At 47.3% G+C, this 16,118-nt stretch overlaps 1 protein-coding gene across 1 annotated transcript in view; it reads left to right on the top strand.

Moving 5' to 3' along the window:
- Nucleotides 1-15,591, top strand: part of LOC144602584 (uncharacterized) — a 53,202-nt gene extending 37,611 nt beyond the window's left edge. Inside the window, exons 8-13 of the mRNA XM_078415712.1 lie at nt 7,449-7,715; nt 7,793-7,888; nt 11,694-11,927; nt 12,586-12,608; nt 12,701-12,819; nt 14,940-15,591. Of these exons, the coding sequence (XP_078271838.1) occupies nt 7,449-7,715; nt 7,793-7,888; nt 11,694-11,927; nt 12,586-12,608; nt 12,701-12,819; nt 14,940-15,472 (1,272 nt within the window). The 3' untranslated portion in view covers nt 15,473-15,591. The remainder of the gene's footprint in view (nt 1-7,448; nt 7,716-7,792; nt 7,889-11,693; nt 11,928-12,585; nt 12,609-12,700; nt 12,820-14,939) is intronic.
- Nucleotides 15,592-16,118: the final 527 nt, after the last annotated feature.

The raw sequence follows: 16,118 nt of genomic DNA, 5'->3' as shown, positions 1-16,118 counted from the left end.
CAACATTCATTTGACAGGCAGAGTCACACAGCCTTCAGTCCCATGTCACATCCCAGTTTGCTAAACTGCACCAGATTATCACTGAGAAAGAAAAGTACTTCCTCAAAGACATCCGAGAAGATGAGGAGCGGATTCTAAATCTAATGAAGAAAAATCTTCGGGAGATTCAAGAGAATTTAAATTCTAATCAGGAGGAACTCCTGCGTTTACAGGAACGGATGGAACAAAAAGACAGCGTGAAATTTCTAATTTCGAAGGTGCCCTTCGAGCGAGCACCGCCATTCAATGTGATCATGGCTGATCATTCTCTATCAGTACCCAGTTCCTGCCTTCTCCACATACCCCCTGACTCCGCTATCCTTAAGAGCTCTATCTAGCTCTCTCTTGAATGCATTCAGAGAATTGGCCTCCACTGTCTTCTGAGGCTGAGAATTCCACAGATTCACAACTCTCTGACTGAAAAAGTTTTTCCTCATCTCTGTTCTAAATGGCCTACACCTTATTCTTAAACTGTGGCCCCTTGTTCTGGACTCCCCCAACATTGGGAACATGTTTCCTGCCTCTAACGTATCCAACCCCTTAATAATCTTATACGTTTCGATAAGATCTCCTTTCATCCTTCTAAATTCCAATGTATACAATCCGAGTCGCTCCAGTCTTTCAACATATGACGGTCCCACCATTCCGGGAATTAACCTAGTAAACCTACGCTGCACGTCCTCAATAGCAAGAATATCATTCCTCAAATTTGGAGACCAAAACTGCACACAGTACTCCAGTTGCGGTCTCACTAGAGCCCTGTACAACTGCAGAAGGGCCTCTTTTCTCCTATACTCAACTCCTCTTGTTATGAAGGCCAACATTCCATTGGCTTTCTTCACTGCCTGCTCTTCCTGCATGCTTCCTTTCAGTGACTGATGCACTAGGACACCCAGATCTCGTTGTACATCCCCAGTTCCTAACTTGACACCATTCAGATAATACTCTGCCTTCCTGTTCTTACCACCAAAGTGGATAACCTCACACTTATCCACATTAAACTGCATCTGCCATGCATCCGCCCACTCACACAACCTGTCCAAGGCAACCTGCAACCTCATAGCATCTACCTCACAGTTCACACTGCCACCCATCTCCCGGTGACTCAGCACTTCAACTCCCCCTCCCATTCCCAATCTGTCCTTTCTGTCCTGGGCCTCCTCCATTGTCAGAGTGAAGGAACAGCAAATTGGAGGAAGAGCACCTCATATTTAGCGTGGGTAGTTTACACCCCAACGGTATGAACATTGACTTCTCTAACTTCAAATAGCCCTTGCTTTCCCTCCCTATCCCCGCCTCCTCCCCAGTTCTCCCACCAGTCTTTCTGTCTCCGACTACATTCCATCTCTGTCCCACCCACTCCCCTGCCATCAGTCTGAAGAAGGGTGAAGAAGGGTCTCGACTCGAAACGTCACCCATTCCTTCTCTCCAGAGATGCTGCCTGGCCCGCTGAGTTACTCCAGCATTTTGTGTCGACCAGTAAATTTATTCATTCGACTAGTCCACAGACATACAGCACACACTCTCACCAACACACACCTTACATGTGGGGACACACCATGACTTACACAACTATCCATGAACACACTCACCAACGCAGGATACATGCACCCACTGATATTTAATACGGCCATTACATTAACTCAGTCTGACGCACACACGTACCCAGCCGCAACTTCGCCATCCTCGTCTCCCATTTCGCTCTCCCCGTCCGCGACAACCAAAACATTTCACTTCCACTTCCCGGAAGAAAATTAGCGGAAATGCATTTCTCTTTTCCATCTCGCGCAATTGTGGAAAATCCCCCGCGGGAAACTATCAGTTGTCCGCCCGCCTGTGCCTGTGCCCGAGCGGCCTCTCCCCCGGTCCCAGGGCCGCGCTGCCCGAGTCTCCCCCCGATTCCCCCGGGGACTCTCTGATTCTCTGCTTCTCCCCCCAGTCTCCGTCACCCTGGATGTGGAAACAGCGCATCCGCTGCTCGAGGTGTCTGAGGATCGGAAGAGGGTGGGACAGACCGAGTCCCGGAGGAGTCTCCCTGACACCGGGAAGAGGTTCATAAACTGGCTGTGAGTGCTGGGATCGGAGGGATTCTCATCGGGGAGACATTACTGGGAGGTGGATGTGGCGGGGAGTCGGCGCTGGAGTCTGGGAGTCGCCGCAGAGTCTGTGGAGAGGGAGAGACAGGCCGAACTGACCCCGGAGACTGGAGTCTGGAGCATCGAGCGGGATGGTAATGAGCTTAATGCAGTCACCTCCCCTCCATCCCGTCTCCCCGCCCGTCCCATCCCCGGGAGTGTGGGAGTTTATCTCAGTTACGAGTCCGGGACAGTTTCCTTTTACGACGCGGGCACCAAGTCCCATCTCCACACCTTCACTGGGAATAAATTCACGGAGAAACTTTATCCTTTCTTTGGGCCTTGGCAAGAAACCCAGTGGCTGAGAATCTGCTCCGGTTCCTCTCCGGGTGTGTGAAAGGGTCGGGTCCCGGGACCGGCGTCAGGAGCGGGGCTCAGGGGCTGTGAGGCAGAAACCCGGTGGACAACAGGTCGGCGCTGAACGGCTTCCATTTAATTCCCAAATTCCGCTTCGTAAAACCCCAGTGAGCGCGGAAATAAAACCAGGGGGAATGTAAATGTGGGAAGAGAGAAATAAACAGCCACTGCGTTTAGAATTGTTGATCCGCCTTTTTTTTAAACGTGTTATCGGATCCCGTCAACTGAACTTTTATAAAAACCTAAGGATTGATACACTCGGCCTCCCCACTCATACTTGACCCATGGGATCCCGATCTCATCAGGATCATAAATGGTCGGAAAATCTTCATCGGGACACGGAAACGTTGGACATTGAACAAATTTGGCATTGCAGTCGAACTTATTAGAAGTGGAGAGAGTCATAGGTGATAGAAGCAGGATTAAGCCATTCGGCCCTTCAAGTCTACTCCGCCATTCAATCATGGCTGATCTATCTCTCCCTCCGAACTCCATTCTCCTGCCTTCTCCCCATAACCCCTGACACCCGTACGAATCAAGAATATGTCTAGCTCTGCCTTAAAAATATCCATTGACTTGGCCTCCACAGCACTCTGTGGCAAAGAAATCCACAGATTCACCACCCTCTGACTCAAGATATTCCTCCTCAATTGCCTAAAGGAACATCCGTTAAATCTGGGGCTGTGACCTCGGGTCCGAGATTCCCACGAGTGGGAACATCCTCTCCACGTCCACTCTATCGAAGCCTTTTTCACTTATCGGTAAGTTTCAGATCGCCAGGCAGGCCACGGGTGCAACCCACGGGAATGTGAATAACACGAATGGGGTTTTATGTGGGCAGCAAGAAGGTGGCAATGGTGAGCCTGGGAACAATTTATGAAGGAGATGGGAACTGCATAATTACCAATAGCGATACCATACGATAAATCTGTATTTATCCCCGGAGGGAAATTGGTCTGCCAATTGGTCACGACAAACAACAAGGTACACGAAAAACATGGTTAAAATTAAAATTTTAAAGGGGGAAAAGGGGACGTACAACGAGATCTGGGTGTCCGAGTGCATTAGTCACTGAAAGTAATCATGAAGGTAAAAGCAGGCAGTGAAGAAAGCCAATGAAATGTTGGCCTTCATGACGAGAGGAGTTGAGTATAGGAGCAAAGAGGTCCTTCTGCAGTTGTACAGGGCCCTAGTGAGACCATACCTGGAGTACTGTGTGCAGTTTTGGTCTCCAAATTTGAGGAAGGATATTCTTGCTATTGAGGGCGTGTAGAGTAGGTTTACTAGGTTCATTCCCGGAATGGCGGGACTGTCGTATGTTGAAAGACTGGAGCGACTAGATTTGTATACACTGGAATTTAGAAGGGTGAGAGGGGATCTTATTGAAACATATAAGATTATTAAGGTATTGGACACGTTCGAGGCAGCGAACATGTTCCCAATGGTGGGGGAGTCCAGAACCACTGGCCACAGTTTAAGACTAAGGGGTGGGCCATTTCGAGCGGAGATGAGGAAAAGCTTTTTCAGTTAGAGAGTTGTAAATCTGTGGAATTCTCTGCCTCAGAAGGCAGTGGAGGCCAATTCTCTGAATGCTTTCAACAGAGAGCAGGTGCAGGAGTAGGCCATTCGACCCTTCGAGCCAGCACCGCCATTCAAAGTGATCATGGCTGATCATTCTCAATCAGCACCCCGTTCCTGCTTTCTCCCCATACCCCCTGACTCCGCTATCCTTAAGAGCTCTATGTAGCTCTCGCTTGAATGTATTCAGAGAATTGGCCTCCACTGCCCTCTGAGGCAGAGAATTCCACAGATTCACAACTCTCTGACTAAAAAAGTTTTTCCTCATCTCTGTTCTAAATGGCATACCCCTTATTCTTAAACTGTGGCCCCTGGTTCTGGACTCCCCCAACATTGGGAACATGTTTCCTGCCTCTAACGTGTCCAACCCCTTAAGAATTTTGTAAGTTTCTATAAGATCCCCTCTCATCCTTCTAAATTCCGATGTATACAAACCTAGTCGCTCCAGTCTTTCAACACATGACAGTCCCGCCATCCCAGGAATCAATCTGGCGAATCTTCTCTGTACTCCCTCTATGGCAAGAATGTCTTTCCTCAGATTAGGAGACCAAAACTGTACGCAATACTCCAGATGTGGTCTCACCAATGCCCTGTACAACTGCAGCAGAATCTCCCTGCTCCTATACTCAAATCGCCTCGCTATGAATGCCAACATGCCATACCATAGACAATGGGCAATAGACAATAGGTGCAGGAGTTACCATTCGGCCCTTCGAGCCTACCCCTTATTCTTAAACTGTGGCACTTGGTTCTGGACTCCCCCAACATTGGGAACATGTTTCCTGCCTCTAGCGTGTCCAATCCCTCAATAATCTTATATGTTTCCATACGATCCCCTCTCATCCTTCTAATTTCCAGTGTATGCAAGACTAGTCGCTCCGGTCTTTGAACATATGACAGTCCCGCCATTCCGGGAATTAACCTAGTAAACCTACGCAGCACGCCCTCAACAACAAGAATATCCTTCCTCAAATTTGGAGACCAAAACTGCACACAGTACTCCAGGTGCGGTCTCACTAGAGCCCTGTACAACTGCAGAAGGACCTTTTTGCTCCTATACTCAAGAGACGAAGAGCTGTTCCTCGAGAACCCATGGAAACGTTCATTGTCCGTGGGATTCGGAGAGTTCTCGGAGTTTAACTTCATGAAGTAGAAACAAGGAACTGCAACATGCTGGAGTAACTCGGCGGCCAGGTAGCGTCCCTGAAGAACATGGATAGGCGAGGTTTCCGGACGGGATCTTTCTTGGGATAAAACATGGGTAGATGACGTTTCGGGTGCGGGTGCATCTCCAGACCGAAGATGGGTCCCAGCCCGAAACATCACCGATACGTTTTCCAGAGATGGTGCCTGACCCGCCGAGTTATTCCAGCACGTTGTGTAATTCTGTGAATCTGTGCGGCTTCTCGTCAAGCTCTCAAACACCCGTTTAAACTAATCCCAATTTAGCTCGCCCCGTGTTCCGCTAAATCCCTTCAATCGTTACCAAAGAACAGGAGCAACTCTATTTTTTAGTGCGGCTAAACAGGAGTATCGAGGAGAGGTCCGCGAGGTTAGAGCGAGAACGTCCAAACTCCACACAGCGAGCACCAGTTGTATCTGTGCGACAGCAGGTCATTTTAGCTGTACCACAATAGTGCCCGCATGCGATGGAAAACTAAAGGGCAGACAACGGGAATGTCACAGTCACCCCCGGTGATGCTGCCTGACCTGCTGAGTTACTCCAGAATTTTGTGAATAAATACCCAGCTAACAATGGCCTATTTCCGTTAACAGCCTAACTTTTTTTTGCATATTTTTCATTCATGTGTTCTATATCTCTCTGCATCCTCGTCTATATCTATCGTTTCTCTTTCCCCTAACGCTCACTCTGAAGAAGGGTCTCGACCCGAAACGTCGCCCATTCCTTTTCTCCAGAGGTGCTGTCAGACCCGTTGAGTTACTCCAGCTTTTAGTGTCTATCTTCGGTTTAAACCAGTATCTGCAGTTCCTTCCTACACATGTAGATTACACAGAGAGACTGTGGAACGCCACATTTCACCGGTGTTCGCACGTTACCATTTAACAGTCGCTCTAAATATATATTTCACCATCGTTTCCCATCCACGTATGGCACCATTTTGGCCTTGACGCCTATGTTCTGCTTTACACTGTCCCAGGTCCATATCTCTGGTATATTCACTTTCCAGAACGAACGGCCCCCTCCCTCCTGTGAGATTAGTTGCAGGTTTGCTCGGACAACTACACAATGAACCCTTGCAGTTTAATGTGGATAAATGTGAGCTTATCCACTTTGGTGGCAAGAATAGGAAGGCAGAGTATTATCTGAATGGTGTCAAGTTTGGAAAAGGGGACGTAAAACGAGATCTGGGTGTCCTAGTGCACCAGTCACTGAAAGGAAGCATGCAGGTACAGCAGGCAGTGAAGAAAGCCAATGGAATGTTGGCCTTCACAACAATAGGAGTATAGGAGCAAAGAGGTCTTTCTGCAGTCGTACAGGGCCCTAGTGAGACCGCACCTGGAGTACTGTGTGCAATTTTGGTCTCCAAATTTGAGGAAAGGTATTCTTGCTATTGAGGGCGTGCAGCGTAGGTTCACCAGGTTAATTCCCGGAATGGCGAGACTGTCGTATGTTAAAAGACTGGAGCGATTAGGCTTGTATACACTGGAATTTAGAAGGATGAGAGGGGATCTTATTGAAACATATAAGATTATTAAGGGATTGGTCACGTTAGAGGCAGGAAACATGTTCCCAATGTAGTGGGAGTCCAGAACCAGGGGCCACAGTTAAGAATAAAGGGGAGGCTATTTTGAACGGAGATGAGGAAAAACTTTTTCACTCAGAGAGTTGTAAATCTGTGGAATTCTCTGGCTCAGAAGGCAGTGGAGGCCAAATCTCTGGATGATTTCAAGAGAGCTAGATAAAGATCTTTAGGATATCGGAGTCATGGGGTATGGGGAGAAAGCAGGACCGGGGTACTGATTGAGAATGATCAGCCATGATCACATTGAGTGGTGGCGCTGGCTCGAAGGGCTGAATGGCCTCCTCCTGCGACTATTCCCTATTGTCTATTGCAGTCAATTAACATTCATTATACGAAGTGGGAGGATGCGGAGTGGATAACGCGATACTTCAAGAATTAAGCCGCTCCCTGAAGCAAACAAACTTCGAACCCGGAAATGCTCGGAATTAAAATGGCTTTGAAAGACCAGGTCGAGAGTTGGTCCGAGGAGGTAGTTTGTCCCATCTGCCTGGATTTCTTCACCGACCCAGTTATACTGGAGTGCGGGCACAACTTCTGCCGCTCCTGTATCACACAGAGTTGGGGCAGGGAGGGGAGAAACTCTTGCCAGGAATGTAGAGAGGAGATTGCAGACCGCAGCCTCAGGGTAAATCAGGCCTTGGCGAGACTGTCTGAGAAAGCTCGAGCACTGAGCCTGAATCGGACAGAGAAGGGAAGTAAACTTTTCTGCGAGGAACATCAGGAAGAAATGAAGCTGTTTTGTGAAAATGACAAGAAACTGGTCTGTCTGGTTTGTCGAGATGCGCTGGAACACAGAAACCACAGCTGCCAGCCGATTAAAGAAGCTGTGGACATCTACAAGGTTAATGCAAACAGATTTGTATCTTTATTTACCTTGTTGATTATTTGTTGTCTAACGCCTTTATTCTTTAATCCCAGGCTCGGGTAAAATCGGCCATAGAATCTGTCACGAAAAATAAATCTGATATCGAAGAAATAAAACAACAACAACTACGAAAGATTTCCGGAGTTTGGGTGAGGCCTTCCTGTCTGGAATTTTTATGCAGCGTTGCTCATTTTAATGTGTAGTGGACATGCTGGATCAATTGACTGCTGAAATTAGGTGCGTAGGAAGGAACTGCAGATGTTGGTTTAAACCGAAGATCATGATAAAAAGCTGGAGTAACTCAGCGGGACTGGCAGCATCTCTGGAGAGAAAGAATGGGTGACGTTTCGGGACGAGACCCTTCTTCAGACTGGTTAGGGATAAGGGAAACGTGGGGCATAGAGTAACATAGAAACATAGAAAATAGGTGCAGGAGTAGGCCATTCGGCCCTTCGAGCCTGCACCGCCATTCAATATGATCATGGCTGATCATCCAGCTCAGTAGCCTGTACCTGCCTTCTCTCCATACCCCCTGATCCCTTTAGCAAAAAGGGCCACATCTAACTCCCTCTTAAATATAGCCAATGAACTGGCCTCAACTACCTTCTGTGGCAGAGAATTCCACAGACTCACTACTCTCTATGTGAAGAAATGTTTTCTCATCTCGGTCCTAAAAGACTTCCCCCTTATCCTTAAGCTGTGACCCCTGGTTCTGGACTCCCCCAACATTGGGAACAATCTTCCCGCATCTAGCCTCTCCAACCCCTTAAGAATTTTATATGTTTCTATAAAATCCCCCCTCAGTCTCCTAAATTCCAGCGAGTACAAGCCCAGTCTATCCAGTCTTTCCTCATATGTAAGTCCCGCCATCCCAGGGATCAATCTGGTGAACCTTCTCTGTACTCCCTCTAAGGCAAGAACGTCTTTCCTCAGGTTAGGAGACCAAAACTGCACACAATACTCCAGGTGCAGTCTCACCAAGGCCCTGTATAACTGCAGCAGAACCTCCCTGCTCCTAAACTCAAATCCTCTTGCTATGAATGCCAACATACCATTCGCTTTCTTCACTGCCTGCTGCACCTGCATGCTTGCTTTCAATGACCGGTGCACCATGACACCCAGGTCACGTTGCATCTCCCCTTCTCCCAATCGGTCACCATTCACGTAATACTCTGCTTTCCTGTTCTTGCCGCCAAAGTGGATAACCTCACATTTATCCACATTATATTGCATCTGCCATGCATTTGCCCACTCGCCTAATCTATCCAAGTCACTCTGCAGCCTCCTAGCTTCCTCCTCGCAGCTAACACTGCCACCCAGCTTCTTGTCATCCGCAAACTTAGAGATGTTGCATTCAATTCCCTCGTCCAAATCATTAATATACACTGTAAATAACTGGGGTCCCAGCAATGAGCCTTGCGGTACCCCACTAGTCACTGCCTGCCATTCCGAAAAGGTCCCGTTTATTCCTACTCTTTGCTTCCTGTCCGCCAACCAATTTTCTATCCACCTCAACACTGAACCCTCAATACCGTGTGCTTTATGTTCGTACACCAATCTCCTATGTGGGACCTTGTCGAAGGCCTTCGGAAAGTCCAGATATAACACATCGACTGGTTCTCCCTTATCCACTCTACTAGTTACATCCTCGAAAAATTCTATAAGATTCGTCAGACATGATTTGCCTTTGGTAAATCCATGCTGACTTTGTCCGATGATTTCACCACTTTCCAAATGTGATGCTATCACATCTTTAATAACTGACTCTAGCATTTCCCCCACTATCGATGTTAGGCTAACTGGTCTATAATTCCCCGTTTTCTCTCTCCCTCCCTTTTTAAAAAGTGGGGTTACATTAGCTACCCTCCAGTCCTCAGGAACTACTCCAGAATCTAAAGAGTTTTGAAAAATTATCACTAATGCATCCACTATTTCTGAGGCTACTTCCTTAAGCACTCTGGGATGCAGCCTATCTGGCCCTGGGGATTTATCTGCCTTTAATCCATTTAATTTACCTAACACCACTTCCCGACTAACCTGGATTTCCCTCAGTTCCTCCATCTCATTAGACCCCCGGTCCCCCGCTATTTCCGGCAGACGGTTTATGTCTTCCTTAGTGAAGACAGAACCAAAGTATTTGTTCAATTGGTCTGCCATCTCCTTGTTCCCTATGATCAATTCACCTGTTTCCGACTGCAAGGGACCTACATTTGCCTTAACTAATCTTTTTCTCTTGACATATCTATAAAAGCTTTTGCAGTCTGTTTTTATGTTCCTTGCCAGTTTTCCCTCATAATCTATTTTCCCTTTCCTAATTAAGCCCTTTGTCCTCCTCTGCTGGACTCTGAATTTCTCCCAGTCCTCTGGTATGCTACCTTTTCTGGCTAATCTTTATGCTTCATATTTTGTTTTAATACTATCCTTGATTTCCTTTGTTAGCCACGGATGCACTACCTTTCCTGGTTTGTTCTTTTGCCAAAGTGGGATGAACACTTGTTGTAATTCATCCATGCAACCTTTAAATGCCTTCCATTGCATGTCCACCGTCAACCCTTTCAGCATCAATCGCCAGTCTATCTTGGACAATTCACGCCTCATACCCTCAAAGTTACCTTTCTTTAAGTTCAGAACACTTGTTTCTGTATCGACTTTGTCACTCTCCATCCTAATGAAGAACTCTACCATATTATGATCACTCTTCCCCAAGGGGCCTCGCACAACAAGACTGCTAACTAACCCTTCCTCATTACTCAATACCCAGTCTAGAATGGCCTGTTCTCTCGTTGGTTCCTCGACATGTTGGTTTAGAAAACCATCTCTCAAACATTCCAAGAAATCCTCTTCCTCAGCACCCCTGCCAGTTCGGTTCACCCAATCTATATGTAGATTGAAGTCACCCATTATAACTGCTGCACCTTTAGTGCATGCATTTCTAATTTCCTGCTTGATGCAATCCCCAACCTCCCTACTGCTGTTAGGTGGCCTGTACACAACTCCCACTAGCGTTTTCTGCCCCTTAGTGTTTCGTAGCTCTACCCATATCGATTCCACTTCCTCCAAGCTAATGTTCTTCCTTTCCACTGCTTTAATCTCTCTAACCAGTAATGCTACCCCACCTCCTTTTCCTTTCTGTCTATCCCGCCTGAATATAGAATATCCCTGGATGTTGAGCTCCCAGCCTTCGTCACCCTGGAGCCATGTCTCCGTAATCCCAACTATATCATAATCATTAATAACTATCTCCACATTTAATTCATCCACCGTATTACGTATACTCCTTGCATTGAGACACAAAGCCTTCAGGCTTGTTTTTACAACTCTCTTACCCCTTATACGATTATGTTGAAAAGTGGCCCTTTTTGATTTTTGCCCTGGATTTGTCTGCCTGCCACTTTTACTTTTCACCTTGCTACCTGTTGCTTCTACCCTCATTTTACACCCCTCTGTCTCTCTGCTCCAGCTCCCATCCCCCTGCCACATTAGTTTAATGTGTCAGTAGACGATGATGCAGAGAAATAAAAAACAATGAATAAAAGATATGCAAACAAGTAACGACGATAAAGGAAACAGGCCATTGTTAGCTGTTTATGGGGTGAAAGGGAGAAGTTAGTGTGACTTGGGTGGGGGAGGGAGAGAGAGAGAGGGAATGCCGTGGCTACCGGAAGTGAGAGAAGTCAATATTACTGGGCTGAAAGCTGCCCAAGCGAAATATGAGATGCTGTTCCTCCAATTTTGCAATTAGCCTCCCTCTGACAATGGAGGAGACCTAGGACAGAAAGGTCAGTGTGGGAATGGGAAGGAGAATTACACTTCTTTGTTTCAGGAAAATGTGACAGAATTCGATTGATTTGATAATTCTGAGAACCGGACGCTGATGGGCTATATGGCCACTTATTCTGTTAGCAAACACAATGCAGAAATATATTATGTTAATCTTCAGCATTCATTTGACAGGAAGAGTCACATACCCTTCAGTCCTATGTCACATCCCAGTTTGCTGAACTGCACCAGATTATCACTGAGAAAGAAAAGTACTTCCTCAAAGATATCCAAGAAGATGTGGAGCGGATTCTAAATCAAATGGAGAAAAATCTTCGGGAGATTCAAAAGAATTTAAATTCTATTCAGGAGGAACTCCTGCGCTTACAGGAATGGATGGAACAAAAAGACAGCATGAAATTTCTAGAGGTAAGGAAGTCTATTTAAATTTGCTTCTATAAATGTGCACCGTCACAAAATGGCGTCTGATATATTTGAAACAAATTCAACTATGTTGTCTATTGTCTATACATCTGCAGTTCCTTCCTACACATCACTAACATCATATTCAATAGACAAGAGACAACAAGTGCAGAAGTAGACCATGCAGCCCTTCGAGCCAGCAACTCCATTCAATGTGATCATGGCTGATCATTCACAATCAGTACCCCGTTCCTTCCTTCTGCCCATACCCCCTGACTCCGCTATCCTTAAGAGCTCTATCTAGCTCTCTCTTGAAAGCATCCAGAGAATTGGCCTGCACTGCCTTCCGAGGCAGAGAATTCAACAGATTCACAACTCTCTGACTGAAAACGTTTTTCCTCATCTCCGCTCTAAATGGCCTACCCCTTATTCGGCCGAAACGCACAACCTGTCCAGACTATCCTGTCAGCATCGTGTAATTTTCAGAATATTTTTTCTACTTCCTACATCGGTTCTATGTCTTCAATATCATTATTCTTCTCTGTGTGTCAGTGGGGGTGAGATTGGACAAATGGGAATTTTTAACACATAATGATCTGGGTGAAATTCGTGCTCTCAGTAGTTCCGTCTTGGTCAATTCAGTCTTGTGTTTTATTTATTTCAGGAGGAAGCTGTTCGCAAGCGAAGGTGGGGCATGTTCTTCACTGAAACTCTGCATGTAACATATTTCCTCATAAACATCAATGCACAATTTGTAATCAGCTATTTAATATTTGCAGGATTACTGATGAGGTGAATTCATTGTCAGTGACAGATGGTGCCATAACGGCTGTAAAATTCATCCACCTCTTTTTGTTGAAGACAGTGTTGACAGAAGCGTTTGACTCCTTTAAACAAGGTAAAACATATGGACTTATTTCACTTGGTTTGTGGGACACATTGATGTTTTTATGTGATGCAAAGATTGGTCAGGATAAAGCACTGAATGGTAATTGGAGTTTCATTCCTGCACCAACCCACTGACTGAGAAGCCTCACGCTCACATGGTCAGCTGGAGATGTTAGATCCTGGAACACAGGTAACACAGGAGAACGATACAACAAATACCCAGGCTGTTGGATGAAGCAATGCATCCTGACCCACCCACACCGCAAAAACACGCTGATCTATGAGTTTGAATTCTACCACGGTAGTCAGGAAATTTGGGGGGATGGTGTAGGGGGGGGGCGGGAGGGGGGAGGGGAGGGTGGGTGGAGGGACTGGGGACGGGGATGGAGGGTTGGGAGAGGGAGAGGGGGGAGGAGAGGGTACTGCACCAATGCAGTAGAGATTTGGGCCCAACGGGTCCACTTAGTCTATTCTTCTTTAAAACTCCTTCCTCTCACTTTAAACCAATAACCTTGTTTTTGATACCATTAAGATGGGGAACTGAATCTGACTAACTACCCCCTCTCTGCCTCTCGTAAACTTGTATTATAAGAAAATAACTGCAGATGCTGGTACAAATCGAAGGTATTTATACACAAAATGCTGGAGTAACTCAGCAGGTCAGGCAGCATCTCAGGAGAGAAGGAATGGGTGGCCTTTCGGGTCGAGACCCTTCTTCAGACTGATGTCAGGGGGGCGGGACAAAGGAAGGATATAGATGGAGACAGGAAGATAGAGGGAGATCTGGGAAAGGGGAGGGGAAGAGAGGGACAGAGGGACTATCTAAAGTTGGAGAAGTCAATGTTCATACCAATGGGCTGCAGGCTGTTCAGGCAAAATATGAGGTGCTGTTCCTCCAATTTCCGGTGGACCTCACTAAGGCACTGGAGGAGGTTCATGACAGAAAGGTCAGACTGGGAATGGGAGGGGAAGTTGAAGTGCTCGGCCACCGGGAGATCAGTTTGGCCAACACGGACCGAGCGCAGGTGTTGAGCGAAGCAATCGCCGAGCCTGCGTTTGGTTTCGCCAATGTAAATAAGTTGACATCTGGAGCAGCGGATGTAATAGATGAGGTTGCAGGAGGTGCAGGTGAACCTCTGTCTCACCTGGAAAGATTGTTTGGGTCCTTGGATGGAGTTGAGGGGGAGGTAAAGGTTGCATCTCGTGCGGTTGCAGGGGAAAGTGCCCGGGGATGGGGTGGTTTGGGTAGGAAGGGACGAGTGGACCAGGGAGTTGCGGAGGGAACGTTCTCTGCGGAACGCAGAAAGGGGAGGGGATATGAAGATATGGCCAGTGGCGGGGTCCCGTTGTAGATGACGGAAATTTTGGCGGATGATTTGTTGGATCTGCTGGCTGGTGGGGTGGAAGGTGAGAACGAGGGGGATTCTGTCCTTGTTGCGAATGGGGGGAGGCGGAGCAAGAGCGGAGCTGCGGGATGTAGAAGGGACCCTAGTGAGAGCCTCATCTATAATGGAAGAGAGGAAGCCCCGTTTCCTGAAGAATGAGTCCTGAAGAAACGTCACCCATTCCTTCTCTCCTGCGATGCTGCCTGACCTGCTGAGTTACTCCAGCATTTTGTGAATAAATACCTAAACTTGTAAAGTTCTCCCAGGTCTCCAAATCAGCATTATTCAAGTCCTCCAATGGAGGCAACATCCCGGTTAATCACCTTTGCACTCTCTCCAGCACAGTCACGTCTTTCCTCATTTTTAATTACCTCCAGTAAACATTTAACTCCTTAACTGCCCCGCCAATCTAGCCCCTATTTTCACCACCATAAGTAAAAACACTCAATATCACGTCCGCAACCCACCCGCCCACCATTTCTCCTACCTCCTCTCTCCCAATTGCATCTGCTTGCCCACGACATACCACAACTCTCGCCTCTACCTCGGGAAAAAATATCCGGGAAGGATTTCTGTTGTCCATCTTACGTGGTAGGGGGAGGGGGAAGAAAAATCCGGGCAGGGTTTCAGTTGTCCGCCCGCCTGTGCCTGAGGCCGAGCGGCCTCTCCCCTGGTCTCGGGGCCGCGCTGCTCGAGTCTCCCCCCGACCCCCGGGGACTCTCTGATTCTCTGCTTCTCCCCCCAGTCTCCGTCACCCTGGATGTGGAAACAGCGAGTCCGTGGCTCGAGGTGTCTGAGGATCGGAAGAGGGTGAGATTTACCGGGGCCCGGAGGAGTCTCCCTGACACCGGGAATAGGTTTACAGGCAGTGCGTGTGTGCTGGGATCGGAGGGATTCACATCGGGGAGACATTACTGGGAGGTGGTGGTGGCGTGGAGTCGGCGCTGGAGTCTGGCAGTCGCCGCAGAGTCTGTGGAGAGGCAGGGAGAGGACACACCGACCCCGGAGACTGGAGTCTGGAGCATCTGGCGGCGAAGTGACGAGTTTGAAGCAGTCACCTCCCCTCTATTCCCTCTCCCCGCCCGTCCCATCCCCGGGAGGGTGGGAGTTTATCTCAGTTACGAGTCCGGGACAGTTTCATTTTACGATGCGGACACCAAGTCCCATCTCCACACCTTCACCGGGAATAAATTCACGGATAAACTTTATCCTTTCTTTGCGATCTGGGATGAAAACCACTGGCTGAGAATCTGCTCCGGTTCCGCTCCGTGTCAGTAATTAACAAATTCTATCAATCCTTCACCAGCACCTGGAATATAGTTAAATCACCTCGGTTCTTTTAGATGTTAAACAAGTCTGTTCCGGGAATCGATGACCATAAAACCCCTAGACTGCAGCCTGTGATGATAATAATAATAATAATAATAATAATTTCATTTAATTGTTCCACACCGTGGAAATTTACAGTGTTACTGCAGCAAAGTGGATAACAGGAGACATTCATTATAAATAAAAATAAAGACAAGGATAAATTGTCATCAGTTTACTGTGTATTCCTTTACTGTTACTGTTGACTCGTCTGTTGGGAGCAGTGCTGGTTGTGCAGTCTCACAGCAGCGGGAAGGAAGGACCTCCGATATCTCTCCTTCACGCACTTGGGGTGAGGCAGTCTGTCACTGAAGGAGCTACTCAGTGCAGTGACTGTGTCCTGCATCTCGTTTAATATGTTTGATCCTGAAATGTCCTTGGAAATGGCCGAGGGAACCGTTGAGAGGGCATGTGGGATGTGCAATAAATGCAGGTCCTACAGATGTGCCCGACGGGTAATTTAGCTCATGAGTTCAATTTATTTCCTTAAAAACAATAGCTGGTGTTATTAATGTCAATATTCTGTTAAGTGTCGTTTCAATTTAGTTAAGTTTAT

This window comes from Rhinoraja longicauda, chromosome 19 (genome assembly GCF_053455715.1).
Source record: "Rhinoraja longicauda isolate Sanriku21f chromosome 19, sRhiLon1.1, whole genome shotgun sequence".
NCBI lineage: Eukaryota > Metazoa > Chordata > Chondrichthyes > Rajiformes > Arhynchobatidae > Rhinoraja > Rhinoraja longicauda.
The sequence above is the reverse complement of the archived record's forward strand: the minus strand, read 5'-3'. Positions and strand labels throughout refer to the sequence as shown.